At 30.8% G+C, this 26457-nt stretch overlaps 1 protein-coding gene across 1 annotated transcript in view; it reads left to right on the top strand.

Moving 5' to 3' along the window:
* LOC129223065 (PH and SEC7 domain-containing protein-like) overlaps positions 1–10954 on the top strand; it is a 65791-nt gene extending 54837 nt beyond the window's left edge. Inside the window, exons 12-14 of the mRNA XM_054857630.1 lie at positions 4812–4959; positions 6826–6969; positions 10709–10954. Of these exons, the coding sequence (XP_054713605.1) occupies positions 4812–4959; positions 6826–6969; positions 10709–10954 (538 nt within the window). The remainder of the gene's footprint in view (positions 1–4811; positions 4960–6825; positions 6970–10708) is intronic.
* The last annotated feature ends 15503 nt before the right edge of the window (positions 10955–26457 follow it).

The following is a 26457-nucleotide window of genomic DNA, read 5'->3' as shown; positions in this document are numbered from 1 at the left end:
GTTACCATTTTGATAATTGACGATTTATTACAAACTTACTAAATTTAAATTATAATATTGAAATTAATTATCTGAACAATTTTAATAACAGCTGAATATGTTATTTTTTTATGTATTTTTTTTTCAGGAAAAATGGTACCACTGATTCAAAACTTTATCGCATGATGTATTTACAGTTTATAAATACTTTGTGTAGCTATGATAGTGATTATTATCATAGACCTTTTAGGATATTCAAATTTATCAGTATTATTTTTCAATGTTTTGAACAGAGATTTTTTACGATATTCAAAGTTATCAGAATTAATTTTTTAGTGCTTTGAACTGAGATCTTTAACGATAGTCAAAGTTATCAGTATTTATTAAATTTTCAATGTTTTAAAACAATGTCTGACGAGGGAATGCTTTTGTAATTCTTGTGTTTTTGCTCTTTGATGACTTAATTAAGCTATTTACCACCAACCGGGATTACTTTGCCTTATACAGGGTGAATTTACTTTTTTTTCCATATGTTTGTATCATTTCTGAAGCTCAACAGCAAACATAAGGATGCTCCTTTCATTCAACATAATTCTCTTTCTTCCAAAATGTAAAAAAAAAGTCAACCTTCAGAAATTATAAAAATCTAACATTCGAAAAACGGGCGAATTCGCTCCTGCGGATGTAATTAAAAAAATGCCTTAACTCCTTATTGTCCCTTTGCAATGCATTTGCAATATGTTTCTATTGGAATGAAATAGAATGCTATTTTTTTCTTTCTCTTTTCCTTTTTAATAAGAATAGGTAGCAAGTTAATGTGTTTGAAATTTTTAAACATTTCAGCTCAAATTTTTAATTGAACAACTTTGAAATAAAATCTGAAAAATGTTTTCTAAACCTAAAGACTTTCTATAAGCTTGGTTTGCACTAAAAAGTTTGTAATAAATAAGAATATGATTTCTTGGTTACGACACTCAAAAATTGCAGTTGATCATAATATCTTCATATTTATGTAGGTTAATTCTAAAGTAGCCAGTAAAAGTTGAATTAAAAATTTGAAAAAAGAAATAGGCAGTATGCAGCTTTGTACTAATAACTTTTACTAAACTTCTTCATTTCTTCTTCTCTTAAAAATTCTTCATTGACTACTTTATTATCTTTATTTTATTGGATACTTTAGGATTGACCTAAATACAGTAAAATCCCTCTAATGGGGACACTAACGGGACATTTTTTGTCCGCAGTAGAAGGGTGTCCACAGGACAGGGGTTTAGTAATGTTATTTGGCTTGGAATAGGCGGAATTGAGAATTGTCCGCATAAGAGGGGTGTCCATTAGGAGGGGTTTTACTGTATGAAGATATTGAGATCAGCTGCAAGTTTTGAGCATTAAATCACATACTTATCTTATTTCATACTTTTTCATACAAACCAGTTTTGCAGTCAGGGGGGAGGTTTTGGGGTTAAAACCCCTCCCAGAATCCTTGGTTTGCTAATCCTATTATGGTAGATAGTATGCATAAAAGGGCAGTTATAAGAAACCCCACCGAAATAGTAATTTCTGCTGTGCTGCTGGTACACCAAGAATATAGAAATGTCCTGCATATTTAATCAACCTTTTCTGTGTTCTACTTATGGAAATTGTTTTAGACTTTTTTTTTCTTTGTGATGTATTAATATAATTATTTGAACTGTTTCGTTACATTTGATATTGAATACTTTGTGTTTTATTTATTTTTTAGCCTACTTTCCCAGTAAAAGTCAGAAAAAGAAGAAAAAAGCATGAAAGAAGGCTTAATGCATCTTAAAAATATCCCGAAAAACAAAAAAAAGTCAAAAATAAAAAAAATAATTAAATAAATATCGAAAAATTAAAAATTGGAAAGTAGGGTATTGAGATGGGGAAAAATGTCTGTCGGTCTGTCTGTCTGTCTGTCTGTCGGTCTGTCTGTCTGTCTGTCTGTCTGTCGGTCTGTCTGTCGGTCTGTCTGTCTGTCCCCCCCTAATAACTTTTGAATGAATAGTCCGATTCGAACAAACTTTTTTTTGTTCGAAAGATCTCGGCAAGGACACCTCATTCCCATATTTCACTTTTTGATTTGAACCATTTTTTGTTCAATTTTGAACAGTTCAAAAAAACTTAACATTAGCTCCTACGGGGAAATTCAAGGCAATTCCGAACTGTGAGGCGAATTTGCTTCAAACAAACTTTGTAGGAAAAAGCTTTTGATGAAAAACTTGTATATAAAATATCTTTTTGATTTGAACAATTTTCTGTTCAATTTTGAACAGTTCAAATCCCTTAACATTAGCGCCTACGGGGAAACTGAAAGTCAATGTAGATTCCGTACTTGAAGGCGGATTTACTTCAAACGAATTTTGTTGGAAGTAGCTCTTGACGCCGAACTCCAGACTCCGACTCCGAGAATTTAGGGGCACCTGAATCCGAATCCGACTCCTGTGCCCGACAATTAATCGGACTCCGACTCCCCGACTTCGACTATGACTTCCTAGCTTTGGCAAAAATTTATACACGGACAAATGACTGACTCCGATTCTTGGATATTCGACTCCGACCCCCTTATCCCAAAATTAGATTGACTCCGACTCCGACGCTATGGTTTTAACTGTGAAATAATTATTGTTGATGTGATTTGTTTTTATTTCAACGCTAAAGTTTTTATTTAGGTATTCAGTTTTCGGTGAATAAACTCGAAGTCATTTATGTTTCTACAAAAAGATACGCGCAGACGATTTTTTTTTTTTTTTGACAATGAGAAGTATTTCTTTGCGTTGACATTTTATTGTTTTTATTTATTTTGATAAGTGCATTAATTCATTTAAAAAATTATTTTTGGCAACAGGGGAAAAGAAACGATTTTTTTTTTTTTTTTTGATAGGATGTATTTATTTTAATGAGCTTATTAATTTTTATTATTTTTTTTTCGTTTTGAAAGCTGTTGAAGAATTTTTTTTTAAATGAAAAAAAGTGTATTAGCTGCTTTGTTTAAAAGTTGCTGCTATTTTATTTGTTCGTTTTGTTTTTTTTTCTTTTTTTTACGCATCTAATTTTTTTAGATGAGTGAGGAATATTTTATTCCTAGAAAGTAGCTTAAAATATTGGAAAAATATGTTTGAAACAATTTGCGATGTTAGCTATTTTGAGAACATTGATCAGGTACTAGAAAGTAGTATGGGTATACGGGAAAGTAGGCTCGTCTAGTTCTAGACAGAACTTCTTGTTAATGATTGAGATAACAATAATTATTTTCCTCCCTATACTGAAACTAATCTGATTTTTTTCCTTGTTAAATAGTTTTTTTTTAAATAAAAGTGAACAGTAATAAATGGGTCATTCTTCAAAAAGTGTAACTTTTCTGTCACACGTCTTTTAGGGAACTTTAAAGTAAAACTTTAAAGGAACAATCCCTTTAACAATGATTTTTAATTTCATCAAAAATATATCTATTTAAACCTGACAACATTTTTTAAAAAATAATTTGCATTTTTGTATATTTTTGGTTCACAACATGTGAATTCTCACCTCCGTGGCATGTCACACTCCTTGTGTGGCTGTTTATGTTGCTAAATAACTTGTTTAATTAAAAGCATATACTTATTTATTTATTATTCCTTTCACAAATGTTTCAAATACCAATTGTTTAAGTATATTTAATTTTTTAACATTGTGTTTAGTTCGTTTTAGAAGGACAATGAGTCATGTCACACAATAAATTCTCACCTCCGTTACCTAAACACAAAATGCCATTCCTCATTAACACATAGCAGTAATGACATCAAATTTTATTTTCTATGATACAAGGGAGTCCCCTTGTTTATTTTCAGCCATAGTTGAAGTTATGAGATTTTTGTCGAAAAACAAGAAGATAGATTTTGCTTTAAAAACTTAGTGTGGTTATTCTGACTTCTCACCTCTGTGAACTTGAATTTCAGGGATGTAAATTAATGTAAAAAAAGAAGTGAACATGTTTTCATATGCTTAACATGTGCAGATTGTAGCAACAAAGAAAAAAAAACTCTTCCATGAAAAATGTATCTCTTAGGCCTATATTAATGGAAAAGTCCTCACCTCCGTGAATCTCACCCCCGTGACAGACCTTATCAATGTCATTATTTCTGAGATGAAAATAACTGATGGAGGGGAAATACATCAATAATAGGCATTCTACCAAAGTTATAAATTGCCAGTATATCCTCAAATTTACTATATACTATTTTTTAACATATTACTAATTAGGCAGTACTTTAATTAAGCGAGCTTAATATTAAACTCCCACTAATCATTAAAATAGCTGATTGTTTGTACAATTAACAAAATGACTAATATTAAGTTGGCCCCAATTTTTAAATATTAAAAGTTTTTTCTTTTTTTTATTTCCCTGAACAAGGCTTTTTTTTATTTATGCGTAAAATAATTGGAACTTAGCTGGGCCATTGTTTATGGTTACTTCTAGTAGGTAACGCTTTCATGTAAGAATGAAAAGAAAACAGAAGGTTTCGAAATTGAAAAGTATTTGCGTTCAAAAGTTACGTTTTCTGGAGAATGACCCAAATACAACATGACAACTAAGCTTTAAGTAACCCTTATGTCTGAATGTAATATGTATCTTGCCATTAGATTTCCTGACCATATTGGAAGAAAAAACTGCTGTGTTCATTACATTATAAAACTTCTTATTTTTCATTAATTGATTGCACAAAAGAAAGGAATCATTACTTCATTAATTTTTCTTTTTGTTAAACTGAAACAAAACTGCCTTCCCTGAAATAATTTTTCCAAGCAAATAATTTTTGTCATCAAACTTGTTTTAGTGATTCTAAGGAGCTCCAAAGTTGGATTGACACAATAAACTATGTTGCTGCATGCCTTTCAGCCCCTTCACTTTCAGGAGCGGTTGGGTCTTCTCAAAAGAAATTCCAGAGACCATTATTACCAGTAGCACCAACCAAGTTAAATTTTGTATGTTAATGTTTTTTTTTTCTTATCGAAAATCTTATTCTTTTATTTAAATTTGAGTACTCTAAACTTATCAACTTGTGTTTTAGCAACTGTTTTTTAATTAAGTGTCATAAATATTCCACCACAATTCTTTACAACAAACAGGAGTGAAATAGTTAATCCTAAAAGATAACTGGTAAACGATTGTGTTTCTTATAAAATGAATTTATATGCAGGTCTGTTAGCTTTGCATTTTCAAAATATATTTCTAGAGACAAATACTATATTAATACCAATGTACATTTTTTTCTTGTAAATCTTCATTTAAACTTTAAAAGGTTTTAATAATTTATTAATATTTTCCGGTTTAAGTTTTATTAAAAGCTTGAAATATTTATTTTATGATGCGAAATGGAAAATAAACAGATAAAACAACATTGTTTAGCATTTAAACAAATTCATAAAGGTATTTAATTGTGCTCCTCATAAAAATAATTTTGATACATAAAAATTACTGAATGGATTAATCTATTAATCCATTTTAGTATATAGAATCATTATTTTACAAACAAAAACTATTTACACTTCTCCTAATGTTTTGAAATATTTGTTTGAAGATGCAGTTAAATTACATACAACCTATGTTTAATACTTAATAGAATCTTAAAAGTTTTCAAAATATTACCATAGTTTTTTAAAATATTGTTTTTTGGGGTCAAACAGTGTTACTTGCTGAAATTATTTTGAACTTAAAAAAAAAAAAATTCCCTTGCACATTCATTATTTTCAAAAGTTTGGAAATAAAAATGTATTAAAGCGATTTTTTTTTTTAAAAAGTTTTAATCCTTTTGTAAATATATTTATGTATATTTTTAGTCTAGGTAAAATATCAAATGAAATTATTTGCAATTAACAGTATTTGTGAAGCATTTTTCACCCCCCCCCCCGTTTTTTGTTTATACTTTCAAAGTATTTCTGAAACATGAATTATGTGTGCTTTGATAGTATTTTCTTATATTTGTAGCCCTATTTATGTCAGAAGTAAACTAGGTTATAATTGCAAAGTAGTGTGATTAATTATTTGAATCATTTCGTTGAATTTCCTGATTTTTATGACTATGTTATTTTCAGATGTAGTATGAAATGTAGTGTCATATTAAGTGAAAGTTAAAAGAATTAAAATTTTTATAACTATTTAGATAACATGAAGAAAAGAAATGCATCAAAGAGTAAACCACATTTTAACTACAGATTTGTAAGATGAAAATAAATGAATAAATAAAATTAAATAAAATAATAAAATGTGCCAGGCTGAAAATAGTGTTAATTTGGTTTGTTTTATGTTTTTAGAAATTATTAAGCCACAGTAAAAACAAGCAATTTTATTCTTATTTTTTATATTTTGGTGGATTTTCACTTACATTTTGAGTTTTGATTAAATTTATGTAGCATACTGTGTAAGTTTTTAATATGCAAATTACGTAACATTCTGTGATTTCTACATGCAGAATTTTTAAAAAACAATATTGAATTTTCAAGTACATTGTGAATTTGACCCTTAAAAATATATCATTTGTGTCAAATCTGGTTATCGAGTGTGAAAATGATGTTTGTAATTTAAAAATTAGTGATGAAATTTTTATATATTATTTAAGAATTTACAAATCTGTTGTTCCATGCAAAGGAAGTAACATTTTAAAAATGTTAATGTACTAATTGTTCACAGAGGTCCTAATGCTGTTGTTGTTAAATGAGTTAACTGATTTTTCAAAATATTTTAGCTAAAGCTTTTAACTCTTTTGACGTTGTATTTAGAATTTTAAAAATGCTTTTCTGATTTTTTACCTTGATTGCCGCAGATGTTAAAGTTTTGTTTTGTTCCAATAGCGAGAACAGTTACTAGAATTAGAAAGCAAAGTCATGAAATTAGAAAAAGAAATAGAAGAGCATATATCTCATCCTCCTGATCGTAGTGCCAAATCAAGAGTTGTGCATGAATTTGTTGAAAAGGAAAATTTTCTTCAATATGAGGTACTAATTTATAATATTTTAATGTTTTAATTTTCATTTTTGAAATTTTGTTACATTAAATTATTTTGTGTATATGTTCTTGTTAAAGCCTAGAATCTGTTTTTTTCTTTAAATAGTTAGGTATTTTATGGCAGGTATTTAATACGGGTTAAGGAACAGCTATTTTTTCATCCACCAAATAAAAAAGTCTGTATCTTTAAGGTAAAAATATGCAAGTGATATATATATATATATATATATATATATATATATAACAGGGCTGTCCAACTGCAAAGAACCCACGGGCCAGAATTCCGGTCACTGATCACCTGGCGGGCCGCAGTTTGAAAAATTTGAACAATAAGGTCTTACCTCTTATACAATAACAATTAATAATAATTCCTAATGTATAAAAGGTAATTAATTATAAAACAATAAAGCAGGAGGATTATAAAACAATTTGCTTAAATTTTAATGGGAAAATTAAGGCAGATCCGCCTTCTTTACAAGGGCAGGAATCAGGGCCGATCCTAGGGTGTCGGCCGCCCGTGTGCAAAGACTTAATGTGCCGCCCCTCAAGAGTAATTTGCATATTTTGACTAATCTTTAACGTCCATGTAAATCTTTCTTCAAATTTCTATATGAAGTTCTAATAAAAAAAAAAGAAAGCAGAAGAATGATGAACTTATAAGAAGAAAGAAAAGTTTTATAATAAGAAACTCCTTAGACACAATTTATATCTTTTAAGAAAGTAATAGATGCCAAAATTTACTCGACGCAAAAACGCATTTTATAATCTGTCTTCGGTGACATCATAGGAAGGATGGAGGAGGGGGGATTGCTCCAAGAATATCGAAATTGGCATATGAAAAATAGTTTTAGTTCATCTTTGGTTGTGTTCAGTTGCAAGGACAAAAGAGTCGGGTATATTCAAGGTACATGGAGAAATTTTCGGAATTCGACGTCAAATATCGTAATTTTAGGAACTTTTTCGAGACTTTAGGTGAAAGTAATGTTGCAGTTATTTCCTAAAATTCTTTCAAAATTGAAATCAATTTGAAGCTATTTTTTAAGACCGTAGCTTAGGAAGGATCGGCGCTCTTCCCGAAAATTTTTTGAAACTGAAGTTTTAAACACGCAATTTTGGGTTACCTTTGTTGACGTTGCCAGAGGGAAGGAGATTCAATCGTATTCCATCGATAGTTTTCGAAATTGAAGTTTAAAACGCAAATTTAGGATGTCTTTGCTTACGGTAGGGGATCTGGCGGCCTTTCTCTGGGTGTTTCTCGGCACTATTGTTTCAAAAACCCATTGTAGGCTATATTTTAAAACGATAGGGGCAACGTGAAAATGTTCTGAACCGAAATATTTTTCGGAACTAAAATCCATCATGGGCTATTTTTGGAAAGGAAGGGTTTTGGGGCTCCCAAATGGATATTTCTAAAAGCGCAATTATATATTATCTTTGGTGATGTTAACGAAACTGGGAAGCTTCGGTGGATCTTTTGAATATTTTTCGATATTAATATCTAAAAAATACAACTATTGACTTTTGTCCAACTCACCTCGACCATTGGTGGGTATTCCCTAACGCTGTGAAAGTTAAATAAGCCAGGCAGTTCTAATCCGGAATTTCGTAGAAATTAAAATCCCAAATCATATTTTAGGCATTGTTTGAGAACAATGAGACTAAGAGCGGGCGGGGGTTCAGTGTGCCCTCAGGAACTGTTTTTTGAAACTGAAGTCAATTTCAGGCTAAATTAGGCAGGAAGGGTTCTGTGGCTCCACTGAACCGTCTAAAAACGAAATTTTGAGGTGTATAGTGATAATGTTGGAGAAAAGGGGGATCCGGGGTCCTTCTCCAAAAGTTCTTGAAACTGATGGTTGAAAAACGCAATTTTAGTTTGTTTTTCAGTACGTTAAGTGAGAGGGGTGGGATTAGAGGCCTCTCTAAAGACGCTAATTGAGACTGTCTTTGGTAGTAATGTCTGGGAATGGATTTCGGGGGCCCTCCATCGCAAAAATTTCGAAAAAGAAATCCGAAAAATGTCATTAAGCAATTTTTGATGACTTTAGGAAAAGCTGTCCTCTGAAAACACATTTTAGACATTAGACCAAGATTGGGTCCTTAAGATCGGTGGTTCAACCTTCCGAAATTTAAGTCTTAGAAACGCAATTTTAAGCATTCTTTAGTCTCGTCAAGGAGGTCATGGCATTCTTTTAGATCTCCGTTTTGGAGTTACATTTAAATTTGCTTCCCGGTGAAAGAGCCCTGTCCTCCGACCTGATCAGAAAAAGGGCAGTTCATTTGGGGTCTTAATTAGAAAAAAATACCGTAAAGGGGGAAAATTACAAAGTTTTTGTTCGTCATTCAAATATGTTTGACTCCCAGGGGAGTCGCAATTTTCCACTTTCTCTCCACGCATCCACGATTGTTGAACACAGAATTTGTTGTTTGAAATGCTTGCGAGAGTATCTAATCAGTATAGCTTCTTTTTTTATAAATAAAATATGTCTTCATTGTTTAGGTCTATAAAAGTTTGAGGGGGGGGGAAGTGGCCGCCCTCGGTGCTCCTTTTAGAAGGCATCCTTTCATGCTTCAGAGAGGGGAGCCATTTCCCTCATTTCTTCTCCCCTGTATCCATGCCTGATTAACGGTTCTGTCACAAATTTTGCAACCAAATGAAGCATGTGTGTAAAGAGTAGATATTAATGGACAATGAACCAGCAAAATGTTCCCTAACATTCTATTTTTCTTAAACTATGCTATGCTGTCAGGAAATCAAAACTTACGTACTTTGATAATTGAACATTTAAAATTCAGCATATTGATTCGATTTATTATAAGTTATCTTGTGAGAAATTCTTGAGAAATTTTGCTTGATTATTAGAACTACATTATGCGGCCTGCGGCCGCCCCTTGCTTTGGCCGCCCTTGTGCGGTGCACACCCTGCACACCTGCTAGGATCGGCCCTGGCAGGAATGCCAACCTCAATGTTTTTCGTTGCCAGCAGAAGAAGGTCTATCAATGAACTGTCGGAGAGGGAGCTCCTGTGACGATTCTTGATAAAGTTTATTGTCGAAGAAGGACTTTCTTTTTGGGAGCATAAATATATGCTCCCAAACACGGAAGCGACGAGAGCAAATTCTCAATTTCTTTTTTCGAAATCAACAAAGGCTGTAGAGTCATTGAGAGGGGGGGATTCTTTATTTCTAACCAATTGCAGGCAGGTTTTGCTTATCTGCAATGTTTCTCTCTTCCCTCCCTGTCTCCCTCCGCCAACGCGAGGTAATACTATTTCAAGGAATTCGTTTGAACACCAGTGTGCAGGATAGGACTACTTGACCTTTCTGTAGATGTCCTGTACCTTTTTCTCTCAAAACAATGAAAAGAGTATAAAAGTGCGATCAAGAGGAAATTTTGGGGACCCCGGTTTGACCAAGAAGGGTGGTCTCGGATGCTTCTTGATACCAATAAGTGTCGAAAAAAGAAATATCTGAATAAGAAGTTGGTGGGCCACATGCGACCCGCGGGCCGCCAGTTGGACAGCCCTGATATATAATGTAGATATTGTGTCGTATACTCTAAAGAAATGTACTATTTACAGTTGATTTAAAATACAATAAAATGAGTACAATCATTTTTTCACTGTGGGACAGAAAATGCATGAATGTTTTTAAAATGACCCATAAATGTCAGATATGTGTATGGCGTGCGTGAGATAACTTCATCCACCAATCAATTCATTCCTTTTTTAGCTGAAGCGGTATCGTACTTACATATTTCTTCTGAGGTCCAAAATTGCACAGTTTCCAGAACTTGAACCGCCCCTTGTGGAGACATCCATTGGTGAAGTTGACGAGAATTTAGAGAAAAATGATCAGAATCTTGTGCCAACTCTACCTTCCGTGGACAATGTTGGCAGTACCAAGAGGAGCTTGTCCGATAGATTCAGCTATCGAGCAGCAATTTACAAAACTGGTGCTTCTGAAGAAGGTGTGTAGCATGACTGTGACACTCGCAGACATGATTTTAGTGGTGCTTATGCCAAACTCTCAGGCCAAAAAGGGGATACAATGCTGCATCAGCAGCATTAAACTTGTATGTTTGTAATTAATAACACTGTAAACTACATTTTGGCTCATCTTTGATACTACCTAATTTGATTGAGACTACCTTTAGATTTACATTCTGGCTTAAAAGTTCAAGAGTGTTGTGGAAAATCAATTTTTATATGAAAAAGCGTGAAATGTAAAGTTCTATTTATTTGTCGAGATATATATTTATAAGGGTAAGTTGATGCTGTGTAACATTCGAAAATTTTGTCATGGCTATAATAGTAGCTGACTGAAGCAGTGGAAATAACTAAAACTGTTGGATATTGTTGCATCCATAAAACATTTAGGTTTTAACTAAGAGGGAAAATTTTAGCTTTTAATAGATATTTATTTTACGTTGGCTGTTTTATGTGCTAAAATGCATTTTTTATGAACAATTTTTTAAAATAATATAAACCAACAATTTTTCTTAGATTTTGGTGTTATTAATTTTAATTGATATTAATATTTTGTTTAGTATATGTTTGTATATTGTAATTTACTTGTTATCCTTTTTTATTTAAATCTAATTTTTCATGTGCAATGCTGTACATTTTTGCATCATTTTAGAATATTGAGTTTCTTGTGTTTTTTCATTACTTCATTTTTTTTTAAATTTGAATTTTAGTAATTCATGTATTTCAAGGCAGCAAATAATGCATCTGTAGAGTACTATTTTTATAACGATTTGTGTACTAAATTGTGCTAAAACTCATCATCTTCTCGAAAAGATTAATACTCATTCAATCAAAACTTTCCAATTGTTGCATTTAAAATGAAAAAATTATTAAAGTTATATTACTTTTTCCAAAAGCTAAAAAAGCAAAAGATTATATATATATTACCAAATATTAAACAATTTATATAAAACATAATGATGAGAAAAAGGAAAATTGCAAACAGTTATTTAATAGGAAAAAACAAAGTATGAATCTAGAGCTCATCAGCTGGGGAGGATTCAATAAATATGGTCAAAAGACCAAAAATTTAAATATGAACTAAAAGAGAGTTTATTCTCCAGTACATGCAATATAGAGTAACAATGGGCAAATGCACCACATGTTGAACTATAAACAATAAACAAGAGCTCAAACCTAAAATTAAAAGCAGGGGGTTTCGCCTCAACTAATTAGGAAAACAAGTTCCGAATTAGTCATCAACTGGACAGTACCTTATTTGTGTGTGTATGAATACACAGACTAACCAGACCTAAATTATGTTTAATATCTTAGTCATTTTTACATGGTATGTGTTTTTTGGATGTGGTGCAAAAAATTTTTAAATGAAGAGAAAGGTTTTGTCAGTATCTATAATCCTAAACACATCAATAACTGAACAGTGTCCAAAGTTTTTGAATTATCTTCCAATGAGCATAAATTAAATTTGTTGCTTTTATTTTTACCTAATTTTTTATATTCTTCCCATATTGTTTCTATCTTTTTTGTTTATTGATCCTTGTTTTTTTGAATCAATATTTTGCAAAAAAATTGTTCGGTACAATCAAAAATACCACTTAATAATATGATGTTAAACTTTCTACTTGCTTCTTCAAATATTCATTTTTTTTCCTCTATTTTTTATGAACTTATTTTTGTGACTTTTAAAATTTGTTTTTTTTTTCTTTTTTTTCAGTACATTTTTTTCTTTAATGCATGTCTGAATGATTTTCTAGTATTTATTTAGCTGGAGTATGTCTCTCTCTCTCTCTCTTTTTTTGCTGTTCATAAAAAGTCTCCCCCTCCCCCCAGTATTAATGTAATTAATTTTCAAGAAATTTGATGAATGCTTTCATTCTGCTTATTTCTTCATTCCCAATAAAAATAAATTGTGTACAATTTCTCTTTTATAATTTTGGTTACTTAAAATCGCGTTCTGTATTTAAAATGCAAATTTTCAATTTGATGTTTTTATATTTGTTATTAAAATAGAAATGGAAAGTTTTTTATTTAAAATTTTGATAACATTTCGGCATGTATTCTTATCAATTAATTTCAATATATACGTTTCATATTTATCGTACAATTTATTGCATAACTGCTGCATTTTGTTTAGTACACAACTTTTATTTGTTATTTTAGAAAAGTGTTTATAATGTTTCTTTGACTTAAAGGCTGTCATCCAATTTTGCATAAATGAAAGGCTTCATCAAAATCTTTTTTTTTCTGTTAATGTAAAATTTGTGCTTATTTTAAGGGGATAAAGTACTTTACTTGTTTTTTTTTTTTTTTTTTTTGAATTGCTTCAAAAGTTTTATGATTGTTTTTTTGCTCAATGCCTTTTGTTAAGTTAAAAACGTATGCAGCATTTATAAACTAAATGCATTTTAAAGCAATAAAAAAAAACTCTGTATGTAAATATGTGTTTTCTATATAAAGATTCTTGTGATCTTTTTTATGTCATTTATTAGTAAAACTCCATAATTTATCCCATCCGACATCACATTAAATGTGATTTGCGTTTGAAATGTACACTTGAAAAATAGGTGCAAAATTTTTGCTGACTGATTTTTCTTGCAATGGAAAACACTGATAATGCTCAAATGCAGCTTTTTTAATCTGTTCAAAACTACAAGTAACCCCAATCCCCATTGAACATGGTACTTGAAGGACATAAGTTTTGTACATTCTCTGGATTACAGTTTCTAACTACAGGTCTTTCGAATTATTGTTTTGAGAAAGAATAAAATACATCCATAGGTATAAATTTTATTCGAGTAAATTTTTTAAACATTAGGTTTTTCTTTATTTTCACCCTTAAAACAAAATCCTGTGTTTTGTGGTTTCAAACTACTGGGTTTTAAAGATAACAGAGCCATTTAGTTGTGTGCTTCGGAAGTTACCTGTATTTCAAAATGTTCTTTTCATCCCAATATATTCTATTCAGTATTTCTTTTCTAAATTAGTATCCTAATTTTCCCCTTACAAACTTGAAAATGTTGTATTTTTGAAAGAAATTTGGATTTTCACTGTTACCAATTTTATGTATGTCCTAGCTCTGCTGGGAATGAGAAATCCCTTAAAACTGAAAAATAAATAAATATGTCATTTTTCAATCTTAGATATTTTTTTTTTTATTATTTGCTGATTGTTTTTTTTTTTTTTTGAGAGTATCATCAAGATTGTTTGAGAAGAACTCGCAACTAAAGTAAGATAGAGAGCAAAACAAATCACATTTCATTTACTCTCAATGAAAAGTTTCTGCAAGTCATCAAATATTTCTAGCAGAAAACAAGTTATAATAGCCTAAATTTAAATTGTACTCTTGTCACACAAGGATGTCTTACTGGTTGCAAACTTTCAGAAATATTTTAGACTTGTAATATCGATTGGGACATGTACAGCCGAATACCTTGATTTTTAATCTTATTCATCAAATTGAAAAAGAAAAAGAGTTGAAGAAATTGTTAGAGAGCTAACTCCTTCAGCAACTGCTTTGATTGTATGAGGTATAGACTAAACTGGTACGATAATTTTTCAATTTACTATTTGACATGTTCTTTGTTATTTGTTATTTTATTTGCTGTATTTTTTTTTTTTAGCGTAACTATTTTGATCTTTTCTGTATGGTAAAACTTCGTATTAATTTCATAGTTATAATCGTCTCATCTAAACATAATTTGACAGTTTTCATTTAAATATTTTCACCCTCCTTTTGTTGTTATTTTTATATCTAAAATTCAACTTTTGTTATAAGCCAAATTTGTGCATTCAGCAGTAGTTTAGAAAGCATAGTCAGTTGTTTTATCAAAGCAAATCTACTAACCAAGTAGTTAGTTTGCTATTCAAAATATAGTAAAGCAATATCAAAATGCTTAAGGGCCATTCTGCAAAAAATGTCCCTCTTTGTCCTGCACGGAACGATTCATATATTTTATTGAATAGTAATAATTTTAAAGGGTAATGACAAAATGTTTTGCTTAAGAAATCACACAAGTTCGTAATTTGTTAAGCAAAAAAAAAAAAAAAAAAAAAATCATTAAAACTCTAAAGTATTATTTTTAATAAATTATATGAGGCATCATGTGTGAGACAAAACGACCGTTTGCCGTGGAATGACCCTTAAGTTTTCCCTTCTAACATTTGATATCAATCAATTGAATCTATCATTTTTCATCTCCAAATTCTCTTCTTTTTAAATTTGAATCTAATCATACTTGCTTTACCACGTAACAAAATGTTGCTTTTGTATATAGAATTTCTATAAATGCCATTATTTATTTATTTGTACATATGTTATGCCAGTGCAATATTATGTGCTTTCTGATGAAAAATCAATATATTTAAAAATCAAAACGTAAGTAAAACTACTTTTTATAAGTTATAATTTTTCTAGTAATTTTTATTGCATTTACAACTGTCATTTGTTGCTGTCACATACCTGCCAACCCTTCGGGATTTCCCGGAAGTTTTACGGATTTTCATGCCCTTTTCCATTTTTCCGGTTATGAGCAAAATCTTCTGGATTTTTCATGTTTTGTAGGAAAAAAATTATATCTCGCCAATTTTGGTGCCAACAATACTTTTGCAGAACGCGGCACTGCGTTTTTTAGGCCGTCGTTCTGTTTTTGCTTCATTCTTTTTTTAAGATGAGCAAACTTTTAAAGAAAGCAATACAAGTAATTTTTACTAAATGAAAGTAAGTTCAATTGATACGAAATTCATAACTAATTTCATATTGTTAAATGTAAAGAGGGTAGGTGTCTTGTTTGATTTTATTTTGCGTTAAAATCTTCTGGATAAAAAAAATCTTCCGGATTTTTTTTTCTCTCAGAGGTTGGCAGGTATGCCGTCATTTATTCATTTTTTTTCCTTCATAAAAGTTATTTTGAATGAAAAACTGCTTTTTATTAAGATCTTATTGAGATTTTTATTTCTTTAGGACCAATTGTTTTTTTTTCTTCTTTAGATGCATTCCATTTTTCAACAAGAAATTTTCTTTTTTTTTTAAATTTTGATATTGTACATTTTTATTTGATAGTATGTTTTGAAAATTGTTCAAATTATAATTACAATACAACCCTGGTTTTTTGACTGTCGAAAGACTGAAAAAAGTTATCATTAAAACAAGGATACTGTTAAATCGAGGAACTTAGAGATCCAATGCAGTCTAATCCGGACCAGCGAAATATATCATTATGTTGTGGAAATTGTTAAATTGGGTATAGTTAAATCGAAGTTATACTGTATTCTTTTTCAACACAGTTCTTTTTTATGTTGTGTTAGAATCATGTGCTCAGCTGCAAACGCTCATATGATTGCGATTCCAAAACTTGTGTTAAAGGTTTGAGACTAACCAATACATGCAATGCTTCTTAAATTATTGTGCATTCTTGACATTGGAATTTCATTTTTAATTCTTCTTTTGAAATGTTTTTTTTTTTGGTACTCTTATTTTTGTATAATTTACTATTTGCAGAGTAGATTGCAATATATAAACAATTGAGTGAAATTTTGAATTTACAGTAAATTTAATTCAAAATCTGTAAATAAAGGAGTGATTTAAAGAAATAATTTTGCTTTTGTGTTTCTTCCAGATTTCAGATTTATTTTCATTTTTTGCTTTTTCAAAACAAGGTCAGGTTCCTTAATACAAAATTTTTTATATTTTATTGAAATATTATGTGTTCAGAATGTTTTTCTTTGCAATAATCTTGCTCATCTGTAATTTAACACTTTATACTAGCTATAAATTGATGGCAATTTTTACTCTGGCTACATTATTATGTTTTATTTAAAAGTCTAATGTTATGTTGCAACTAATTAATTTGTCGAAGCTATTTGAATCCATCCATTTGTGTATTTTTCTTTATTTATATTTGCACATTTGTTCTAGAATGAGGTTTGGAAATTATTTGCCAAATGAGTTAGATACCTAGATAGACTTTTATTCTTCTACTCATGTCTTATTAAAGCAAAATTTACTATTGACCAAATGATTAAAACAATGCTAGCATAGACTTCTTTGAATTGTAATAGATAAAATAAGTTGTCAGCTTTAAAAAATGTGGATTGTAGAAAAAAAAAGCCTTCAATATTTGATTCAGGCTTATATAAGCTAAGAACTACGAAAATTCTATTTATTTATTTTGTTTTGACTTGAATTCTCTTGCTTCAGTTTGGTATCGTCCACCAGTGTTGGAATTGTGTGCAGTTTTCACTTTGATAATGAGACTCATCACAGACAGTTATTTATGAAAGCAATCAAGTATTCTTATACTTGATGTTAAAGACATTGAAAACAAATTTAATAATTCATTAGATAAGATACATGGTGAATTTTTTATGGAGTCTAAAAAATTATTAAATTTAAGTTTTCTAAATAGTTTAGAATTCAATACTAGTGAACGAATAACAGGCGAACAGTATGTGAGAAGCAATGATTGGTTATATTTTAAAGTGAAACTTCCTTTTAAAATAAATAAAGAAAAAAAATTTACCCTCTGAATAAATTTTTTTCGAGTAAAAATATTCTTTCAATCTGCAATATCAGCATGTTTATGCTTATTTTCACTTGGATATTTGTGCCATGTAAATATTGTATTTACTTAGATTTCTGTCCCTTTAATCTAGGGGTATAACTCAAAACTATTATTTTCACTCAGAGCAGCTATGTTTATTTGTTTAGTTATAGAATAAAAATAGCTCTCTATACAAATCATACATGCGTTATTGGGAAAATATTACATCTATTTTCCCTTTAGACACCAAATTTAAGTACTTATATTGTAATTTCTAATGCTTACCACCTACAATTTTTTTTCTTTGTTCAAATATTATTGAGTTAGAATTGCCTTCTCATAGTTTTAAAGTATTTTTTAGAACTTTAATGTGTTAGTCATGTAGGACTATAGGTTAAAAATGAAAAGAAAAAAAAAAAAACTTATTTGCAAATTTCTTCTATTTGTAACATTTTTATGTTCATCTGTAAATTATATAAATAAATATATATATTTAAATTATATATCCTGAAAACCTTTTGCCAAACAAGATGTCAACACAGCATGGAAATGCATGCTGTTATATTTTTGGTGTGTGAAATTTTGTGAAGTTTCTAACGAAGTAATATTTATAGCCAGTGGAAATTCTTACGGATCTAAAAAAAAATGTTTGTAAATAAACTTATGTAGAGAGTCTGTAATTTTCAAAGAACTGTAGCTAATAAAGGCTACTATGATCTTTTCAGTGTTGCTTTCTTTCTTTTTAGTTGCGAGTTTGATGCCTTCCATGAAGTAATGCCCTGAATCGTAGAATCAAGTAGCGACACGTTTGCTATCTTGGGGCTAAATGATGATTTTCCTCTATGTCTGTTATTGTTTAGTAGCGTTTTGCTTCTTGATTGTGGTTTCTTATTGTATTTTCCTGTAAATAATCCACAGATTATCTGTGAAAGAAGTGTAACATTAATGAGGCGTGGATTATACACTGCCGCAGATTGTCTGTGCTTCTTTTTTTCTCAACACCAACACATTGAACGTCAATATTTACTGCAGAATTCGCCATTAGAGATCGTTACCCAGCCTGTATGTTGTTTATTTTACACACCTTAAATGTTCTTAGAGATCGTAAACACTGCCTGTATGTTGTTTATTTTACATAGCTTGAATATTCTTCTTCCGCGATTCAGGCTATGTAAAATAAACAACATACAGTAAAGGAAGAAGCCTTTATTATGTACAAGATTAAACAGTTTGTTCCTTTTTTGACTCTTTGTCTTCAAGTAATTTCGAGAAGATATCTTTATTTTTTAGATTATTTTGTTTTTTAATATTGAATATACCTCAAAAGTTACTACTACTTCTTCACTTTTTCATTTAGTTGCTAAAAGTGTATGTTATATCAAAACTTCATTTTCTTGCATCGTATTGTCCGTTTTTTTTTTCTTCAGGCCGATTTTAGAATCTACGAATTATAAAGCCGCTGCGGATATATACAGGAAAATACTAATATGTGTTAATCCACAACCAAGAAGCAAAACATGCTACTTCATCATAACAGACATAGGAAGAAAACCGCATTCAGCCTCAAAATGGGGATGTGCATTACTTAAGCTACAATCTAGGGCTTTAGGTTGAAGACTCTCCGTGATCACTAATAATGTCTGGTGCACATTCAATCTGTTGTAGTCACAAAGTCTACCAAGTTCTTATTTTGAATCAATTGAGTTGGTGCTGTTTCAGGAGCTGTTTGGCTTCTGCTCTAAGTAAAAGATCAGCTGTCCTTCGAGCCACGCCCAACCAGTTAGACCACCTATAGTGTTGCACCTTTGAATTCACCAAACTACAGTGCTGGCCAAATTATTAGACTAAGACTGTTTTAAAAGCAAATTCTTTATTGATTACATGAATATAGACACATTAACAAACAGTGAAATACTTATCTAAAAGTTAGTATGATTCTAACTCTTGTTCTTGATGAACATTTTAAGTCTTTTTGGCATACTTTTCATAAGGTTTACACCATTTCTTAACTTTTTAAAAAAGGAGGTAAAAAAATTGCTTATACTCACTATCATATATACTCACTAATTACCAAAAACTAACTTTAAATATAACAGAACACACTAATAAAAAGAACTAGTGAACTGTTTAAGATGATTGAGGTTATGTTCGTGGTAGGTAGATAAACAAAGAATATAAACAAAGCAGACAGTGCTGCCACCTGCAAACATTAAATTATGCTAAAATAATGTAATAATCAGTGTACAGTATGTACTGTACTTTAACAGTAAAATAAATAGTATTTTAGTACAAGTAGTGTAAAAAAAAACAAAAAAAAAACCTCTTTAATAATTTGGCCAGCACTGTAATTTGTTTATTGTTATCACACGTTTTTTGTCTATTGAAGTGTACTATGTGTGTGTATCCATGCAGCATCAGCAGATATGGATAAATTTTTTCCCTATGATTTCTGACTGCAGACTGAAAAAAAAAAGAGAAAAGGGGAGAGAAGGAAAACAGCAATCACAGGCATTTTTTTTAAACAGAAAACATTTATTTTTATAAACAGTCTACACGTTTGAAACAAAACAAACATCACACCATTTGTTTAACAGACAACTATGTAACGAAATGAACAGTAATCATTCATCACTGAAACAAAAAGACTAGTTGTCCATTCTGTTCAGTATTTTGTTTGTTCCCATAATACGTACAAATGACTAAATATTCACTTTTAAAATATTGCACAAAAAAATATTTTTTGACTTAGGGTTAGATGATGCCTTTAATATTCGCATCATTCTGTTATGCACAATTTTATAAAGTTTCAGGAATGTACTATAAATTTATACAAATTATTTCTGAGATTTTCCTCCACGTCAGATGTTTCGTAAAATGCAATAGGATAATACTGACAATGCATAACATTTGTAGTATAGGATGATATTGATTGTAATAACAACAAATTTATTCTTAATGGACTTTTTGTCAAGTCAGTTTTATAACTGAAGGAATAGATTTATTTTAGAGTTAATAAAATTTTATCAATTGAAAGTAACAAGAACTCAAAATTTTGTCTTGAGCATGAGAATTCTACTTGCAACATAAAGTTATCAATACAATCTGAATTAGTCCAATTTTGTAAAAAATAAAATAAAATAAATTCACCAAAAATTGGTAAACTGAGGGGAATTAACTATATGTCATGTTCATGTGGTATAAACCTTAAAACGGAATAATTTTTTAAAAAGTTAACTTGTGTAAAAAAAATATTTTTTGGAAGCGAAAGAAAATATCTTTTAAATATGCTCCGTAAGGTATGTATGATATTAACAGTTTTCAAAATTAAAAACTTGTTATTTTCCCCAACACAACAAATGAGAAAATATTTTTAGCTTTTATAGCACTTTGAAAAGACATCATATGTATTGAAAGATCGATGACTTCTACTTACCTATTTAATGATTCTGTTAATCGTTTGGCATTAAGAAAAATTAATTTAATAATGCATCAGATTTTTTTCTCTTTTCTGATTTAAATGCAGTCAGTTATTTACAAAATGACTTTTGCAGTCCACGTCAGATCGCTTATAAATTGAAAAGAGGTATTGGATTTTCTTTCAACCTAGAAAAAATCTTAGGAACACAATTAAAATTAGAGTCCAAACAAATTTTCTTTCAAAACACATTTTCATTTGATTTTTTTTTTTTAAATAATAGCAGTTTGATTAACACTGATCTTTAAGATTTTACGATGTTTTAAATCACATACTAACAATCTGAAACTTTTAAAAGTATTGTGGTTATTGTAACGAACAGCGTTCCAAAAATCGTTTCTACAAATACTTAACTGATTTCCATTTGAATTAAAATCCGTCTTTTATTCATCCTGCATGAAATTTGCTATGGAGATACCTTGATATGTGAAATGAATGATGATGTCACAGGAAATGTAGGATATGGTTGCAAAACTAATACAATAAAATATGCTTCCTCATTCGTCTTAATATAAAAATTGCATCAACGCATCACGAGAATGTTGTACTTAGAACTGTCTGAGGACCATGGGACATATACGAGGGTTGTTAAGGAAGTATTTTTTTATCATTTATTTTTTTGTGTGAATACCTGATGGATATGAATCAAAGGCGCTTGGATGAGTAGACTTTGAACCTTTCTGTGCATGTATAATTTTTTTTTCCATCTGTCAAAAGCGTCAGTCGCTGGCAGACAGAGTTCGACTGAAGAAAAGTGTAAGTGCCCCGGTCAGATTTTTTAATTTCAAGTAAAATGACGAAACGACTGAAGCAGCACAAACTTTTAATCGCTTTTGAGTTAGAAAAAAAAGCGACTTCTGAGGGAAGTCACAAGGAGTCATATCAGGAGAGTAGGGAGCCTATTGAACTACATCAGGCTGGGTTGTCGCTAAAAACATCGAAATCAAGTACGAGAAATTATCACCAAAAGCCAGCTGCATCTTTCGAATGGTTTCTACATGGCTGTAGCCCAGTTTCTGGCGAAAATTGATGCAGCATTGCACTGCTCCAGTCATTCCGTCATTTTTCTTGAAATTAAAAACTCGAGCCCAACACACTGAATCAGTAAAACTGTTTACCATCAACTGACGCCATTGACAGCGACTGACGCGAAATAATTCACCCATGCGCATAACTCAAAATCGGTAATTTTTACGATCTGACGTATTTGAAAGGAAAGAGCGAAATAATTTATAAATTATATATATTTTTTTTTATCTTATTGAGGCATCATAATCTTAACATCAGCAAAAAGAGAGAGAGAAAAGTTTATGTTAAAGAATGTGATGTGTAATTCATCTATTTTTTTTTTTTTCGAAAATACCAAATTTCCGTATTCTGCGACAAATTTTATGATCCTCAAGGGGTTAATGTACCACTGTATGTACGAAACATTAATTTTTGAGCACTAACTTCTAATCAAATATGAAAGCAATAAATATGTTCCCCGCATCCTCAGGGCAGAAGAGCGGCCATGTTTGTGTAGTTCAAACTGTAAGCATACAAACGTGCCAGTTTCATTTAGTAGTGTAATCATAAGATTTCTGCAACGAATTTTTTCCCCATACCTTTCATAAATCAAAGTATGTCCATTGCAAGTTTAGTTAGATAACTTCCAATAGTTTCCTTTTAATAACAAAATTGGATACAGTAAACTCCCGTTTATCCGCGGATAGTAAAAATCGCGGATAAACCGCAAAAAGGCTAAATTGTAAAGGTAAAAATAAGGTAAAAATTGTCCTTCCTCAAAAACTTAGCTGAATTAATGTATAATACTTCTTCAATTATACTCTTTCAATCATATTCTTTGAACAGTGAAAATATATACTGCACAACAAAAATGTTTTGCATTTTTGTGCAACAGAACTTAACATCAATCCGCAACTCCAGAGCTCGAATACGCTACCTTGCGGTGATTAACAATGCTAAAAAAAAAAAAAAAGGTAAAACATTCCGTTCCACGTGTTTTCTTTGGAGAAAATTACAGGCTTCAGAGAGTTTGGTGTAATGTAAGTTCAGAGGAATAGAAAAGAAAGTTTCCCTCAAACACGATGAAATATTATTGTCATTCATTAAGCTTTAAAGCTAGTTATAAGTTACGGCATCTGTTTGTTTTACCTTTTTCATCCGCCATTAGACAGTGGCTGCAGCGCCCCCTATAGTTTATTGGAGTTGCGAATAAAGAACAAGTGTAGATACGATGAAGAAATCACAATAAATAAATAAAGCAAAAACAACTGATATAAATAAATAGCTTTGTGCTGAAAAGTAAAGTAAGAAATAACAAAGTCAAAAAGCACAAATTGCAGATTATTGCAGACACGTGTTTCGGCGTTACAAGGAACACCTTTTTCAATGCAAAAGAAATGAGCTCATGGATGAAAAAGCTTTTGTCGGATGTCTTCTCATCCATAAGCTCATTTCTTTGCATTGAAAAAGGAGTTCCTTGTATTGCCGAAACACGTGTCTACAGTAATACGCAATTTGTGCTTTTTGACGTTGTTATTTCTTACTTTAAAACCAACCGAATTTAAATTTGATATTTTTCGACAAAAAAAAAATAAATAAATAAATTAATTAAATTAAAGTACATAAATAAACTTAAAAATAAATAAATAAAAAACAGCCATTTCTATTTGCCTTTTACAGCGAAAATACAAGTTCCTGATTGTTAATTGACTAGCGGATAATGGTTAGTTTACCAATTAAAGACCACTTTTTAGTAGAGTATAATATAATCATTCTGTTTGATAAATTCGATGCGAAAGTTAAGTTCCTTTGATAATCGACAAATTTCAAATCGCCTGACAAAGTATTCAACGTTAGACATTAACAGTAAAAGAATGATTAGCTAAGGGGAGGCATCTATTGCACGATACTTTACGAAACATCTTGTCACAACCTCACTTGATCATCACTTTTATCGACCTTGATACTTGTCCAGAATCTACTTCCAAGAGCCAACAAACTTGAACTTTGTCGAGATTTATCTTACGCTAGGCAAAATTGTTTTAAAAGATATCCAGTACGTTTTTATTGGATAATATCTGCAGAAACTTAAGGCACGAGTAACATACAGTCGTAAGTTTGGATTTTAATAATAAGAATTTTAGGCGGGTAAAACTGATGTTGCTGTGGCTCATGAATACAATGCAACCATCAGAGTTAATTTTATGAGCCAGTTGGTATTTACAAGACAGTGGTGGAAGGTTATGAACAGCTATCACGAGGTCAGCTGGTGTGTTTCATGTTCATTTAAATTTAATAAGACTAGTTCTTAAAATAAAGAAATTTTGCACATTTTGAAGAGAAAAAGGGAATTTTGTCCTTTATTCATCCTTTCCTGACCCTATCTGTTACTGGATATCACAAGATTTATCGATGTCTGTTACTGAGGGTCGGACCTTTTTTTTCGAAATGGAGCATTAAAAATAGAATTAACTAATTCAGAGGATCCAGAAGCAGCCAAATGTTAGATGAGTTGTAGTTGCATGAGAGAAAAAAGTTTAAAAAGTCTAAATACATTAAAAGGCTCAGAAATTTTGATTTACCCTGTGAGCGATGTCTTAAGCATGACTGTTACTGGTGCCGTTACCCTAGTATATTTTTATCCTATAATTTAAAATGTACGTTCAGGATTTGAGTAATGAAAGTGTATAATGTATAATTTTCAAATGCTGACATCATTTCTCCAAGTGAAAGGATTTCTATGTTAGAACATTCATAAGCGATATCTATTCTAAATTGAATTACGTTTTGTAATTGCAATCTTAAAAATAGGAAAAAGAGAAGGCAGGAATGATTTTGCTCCGTAATTTTGGAAAATTATGTATAATATATAAATTACGTTACCTTGGGTGAATATTGCAATTAAGTAGCTACAATTCAGTTGTTTTCATTATGCTTCGAGGTAACTCGACAAAATTATATTTTTTTTTCGGTTTTTTGAGGAACTTTGAAGACTTGATTTTAATGTTATCAATCTACCATTTCTGAATTTTATTGAAATAGAAGTACTTATGTGTTTTTCGAACAAAAATTTTCAGCAAAAGATAGACATTATTGGTTTTCAAACTTGCAGTTACGTACATAGGCGGATCTGGGGAGGGGGGGGAGGGGTGGCCCCCTCACTTTCAAAAGTATAATGGCAAAATTAACGATCGATCAATAAATGATAAAATTGATCTTTTCACGTGTTTAAAGAATTGAATTAATGTGTATTTTATACTTTTATCATGCTATTATTTCATAAAAATAATTTGAAGTCCTGAACTGGAAGGAAAGAGTCTATCCCCACGTTTTTTGAGGTTGTGTCCCGAATGACTTTGAGAAGATCATTTAATTAATAATGACGTTAAAGTTTAATTGCGCAATTTTTAAAACTCATGGCAGCCGCTTACCTAACCAGCACCTCCTCTGAGCCCCTAGTTTTTCGATGCAAATGCCGCCTATGGCTACCTAGTTGTAGTACTCAGTCGACGGTAAAAAAGAGACTAAATTTCAATCTTAAATTTCAGTAAAACTGAAATGTGGAATTTTGGCGACGCTTGAACCATTGAGAAGAGATAAAATGGAAGGAGTGAAAACTTTTATTAGTCGATCCCAAGTGACGTGATAGATTTTAAAGCAAAGCATTGGGGGGGGGGGGGGGGTGAAAGAGAAATCGGGTTTCTTTTGCTATAGTTTCACGCAAAACTGGGCAACCTTTTGTCGTCGTTGAATCACGTGTCTTGGGATCCTTGTTTCAGCTTAATTGCTATCAGCTTCTTTATTACTAAGCCAATGATTGGACTTGATCCCCTTACTTATTTCTGCTCTAAGGTTTGAACTTATGAATTTCCTCTTTCGCTGCTACCTGAATTACATAAAATAATGTTTCCAAACGAATTATTCCAAAAACAGCACCTCTAGCGGCGAAAATCAGAACTGCAGACGGTTTCTGTCAACGTTGATCTGGATCAAGTGAGTTCGTGATTTTGCAGTTTTCAAAAATACAAAAACGGTAAACTCCTAAAATTTGAGCAGTTTTTATGATAATAATAATTCTTATAATGTTACGTTGAATAACAAGACATGAAATGTTATGCAGCTTTTCTGCCGATTCAGTAAGTGTTTGATATTTATATTAACATATATTTCTTATTGTATGTACACATAGAGTTTACATAAACAACCATTATATTTACAATGCACAACATGATTGTTTCTGCATGAATTCCATCTATTTCCACTAAAAAAGACAGTGTTGTTTTAAAAATTACCATAACATTTCATTCAAAATTCTTTGTAGTACGTTAAAAGGCCAACACTGACGTTGTTTTTCATTAAATACGATGAAAATGCAGTGAATCAATTTTTAAAACTAATTTATATCAAAATGAATTCAATAAAATCGAGTTGATCTTTCTGATGCAGAAAAATAACAACAAAAACGATAAA

This window comes from Uloborus diversus, chromosome 5 (genome assembly GCF_026930045.1).
Source record: "Uloborus diversus isolate 005 chromosome 5, Udiv.v.3.1, whole genome shotgun sequence".
Taxonomy (NCBI): Eukaryota; Metazoa; Arthropoda; class Arachnida; order Araneae; family Uloboridae; genus Uloborus; species Uloborus diversus.
This window is presented reverse-complemented; position numbering and strand designations above follow the sequence as displayed.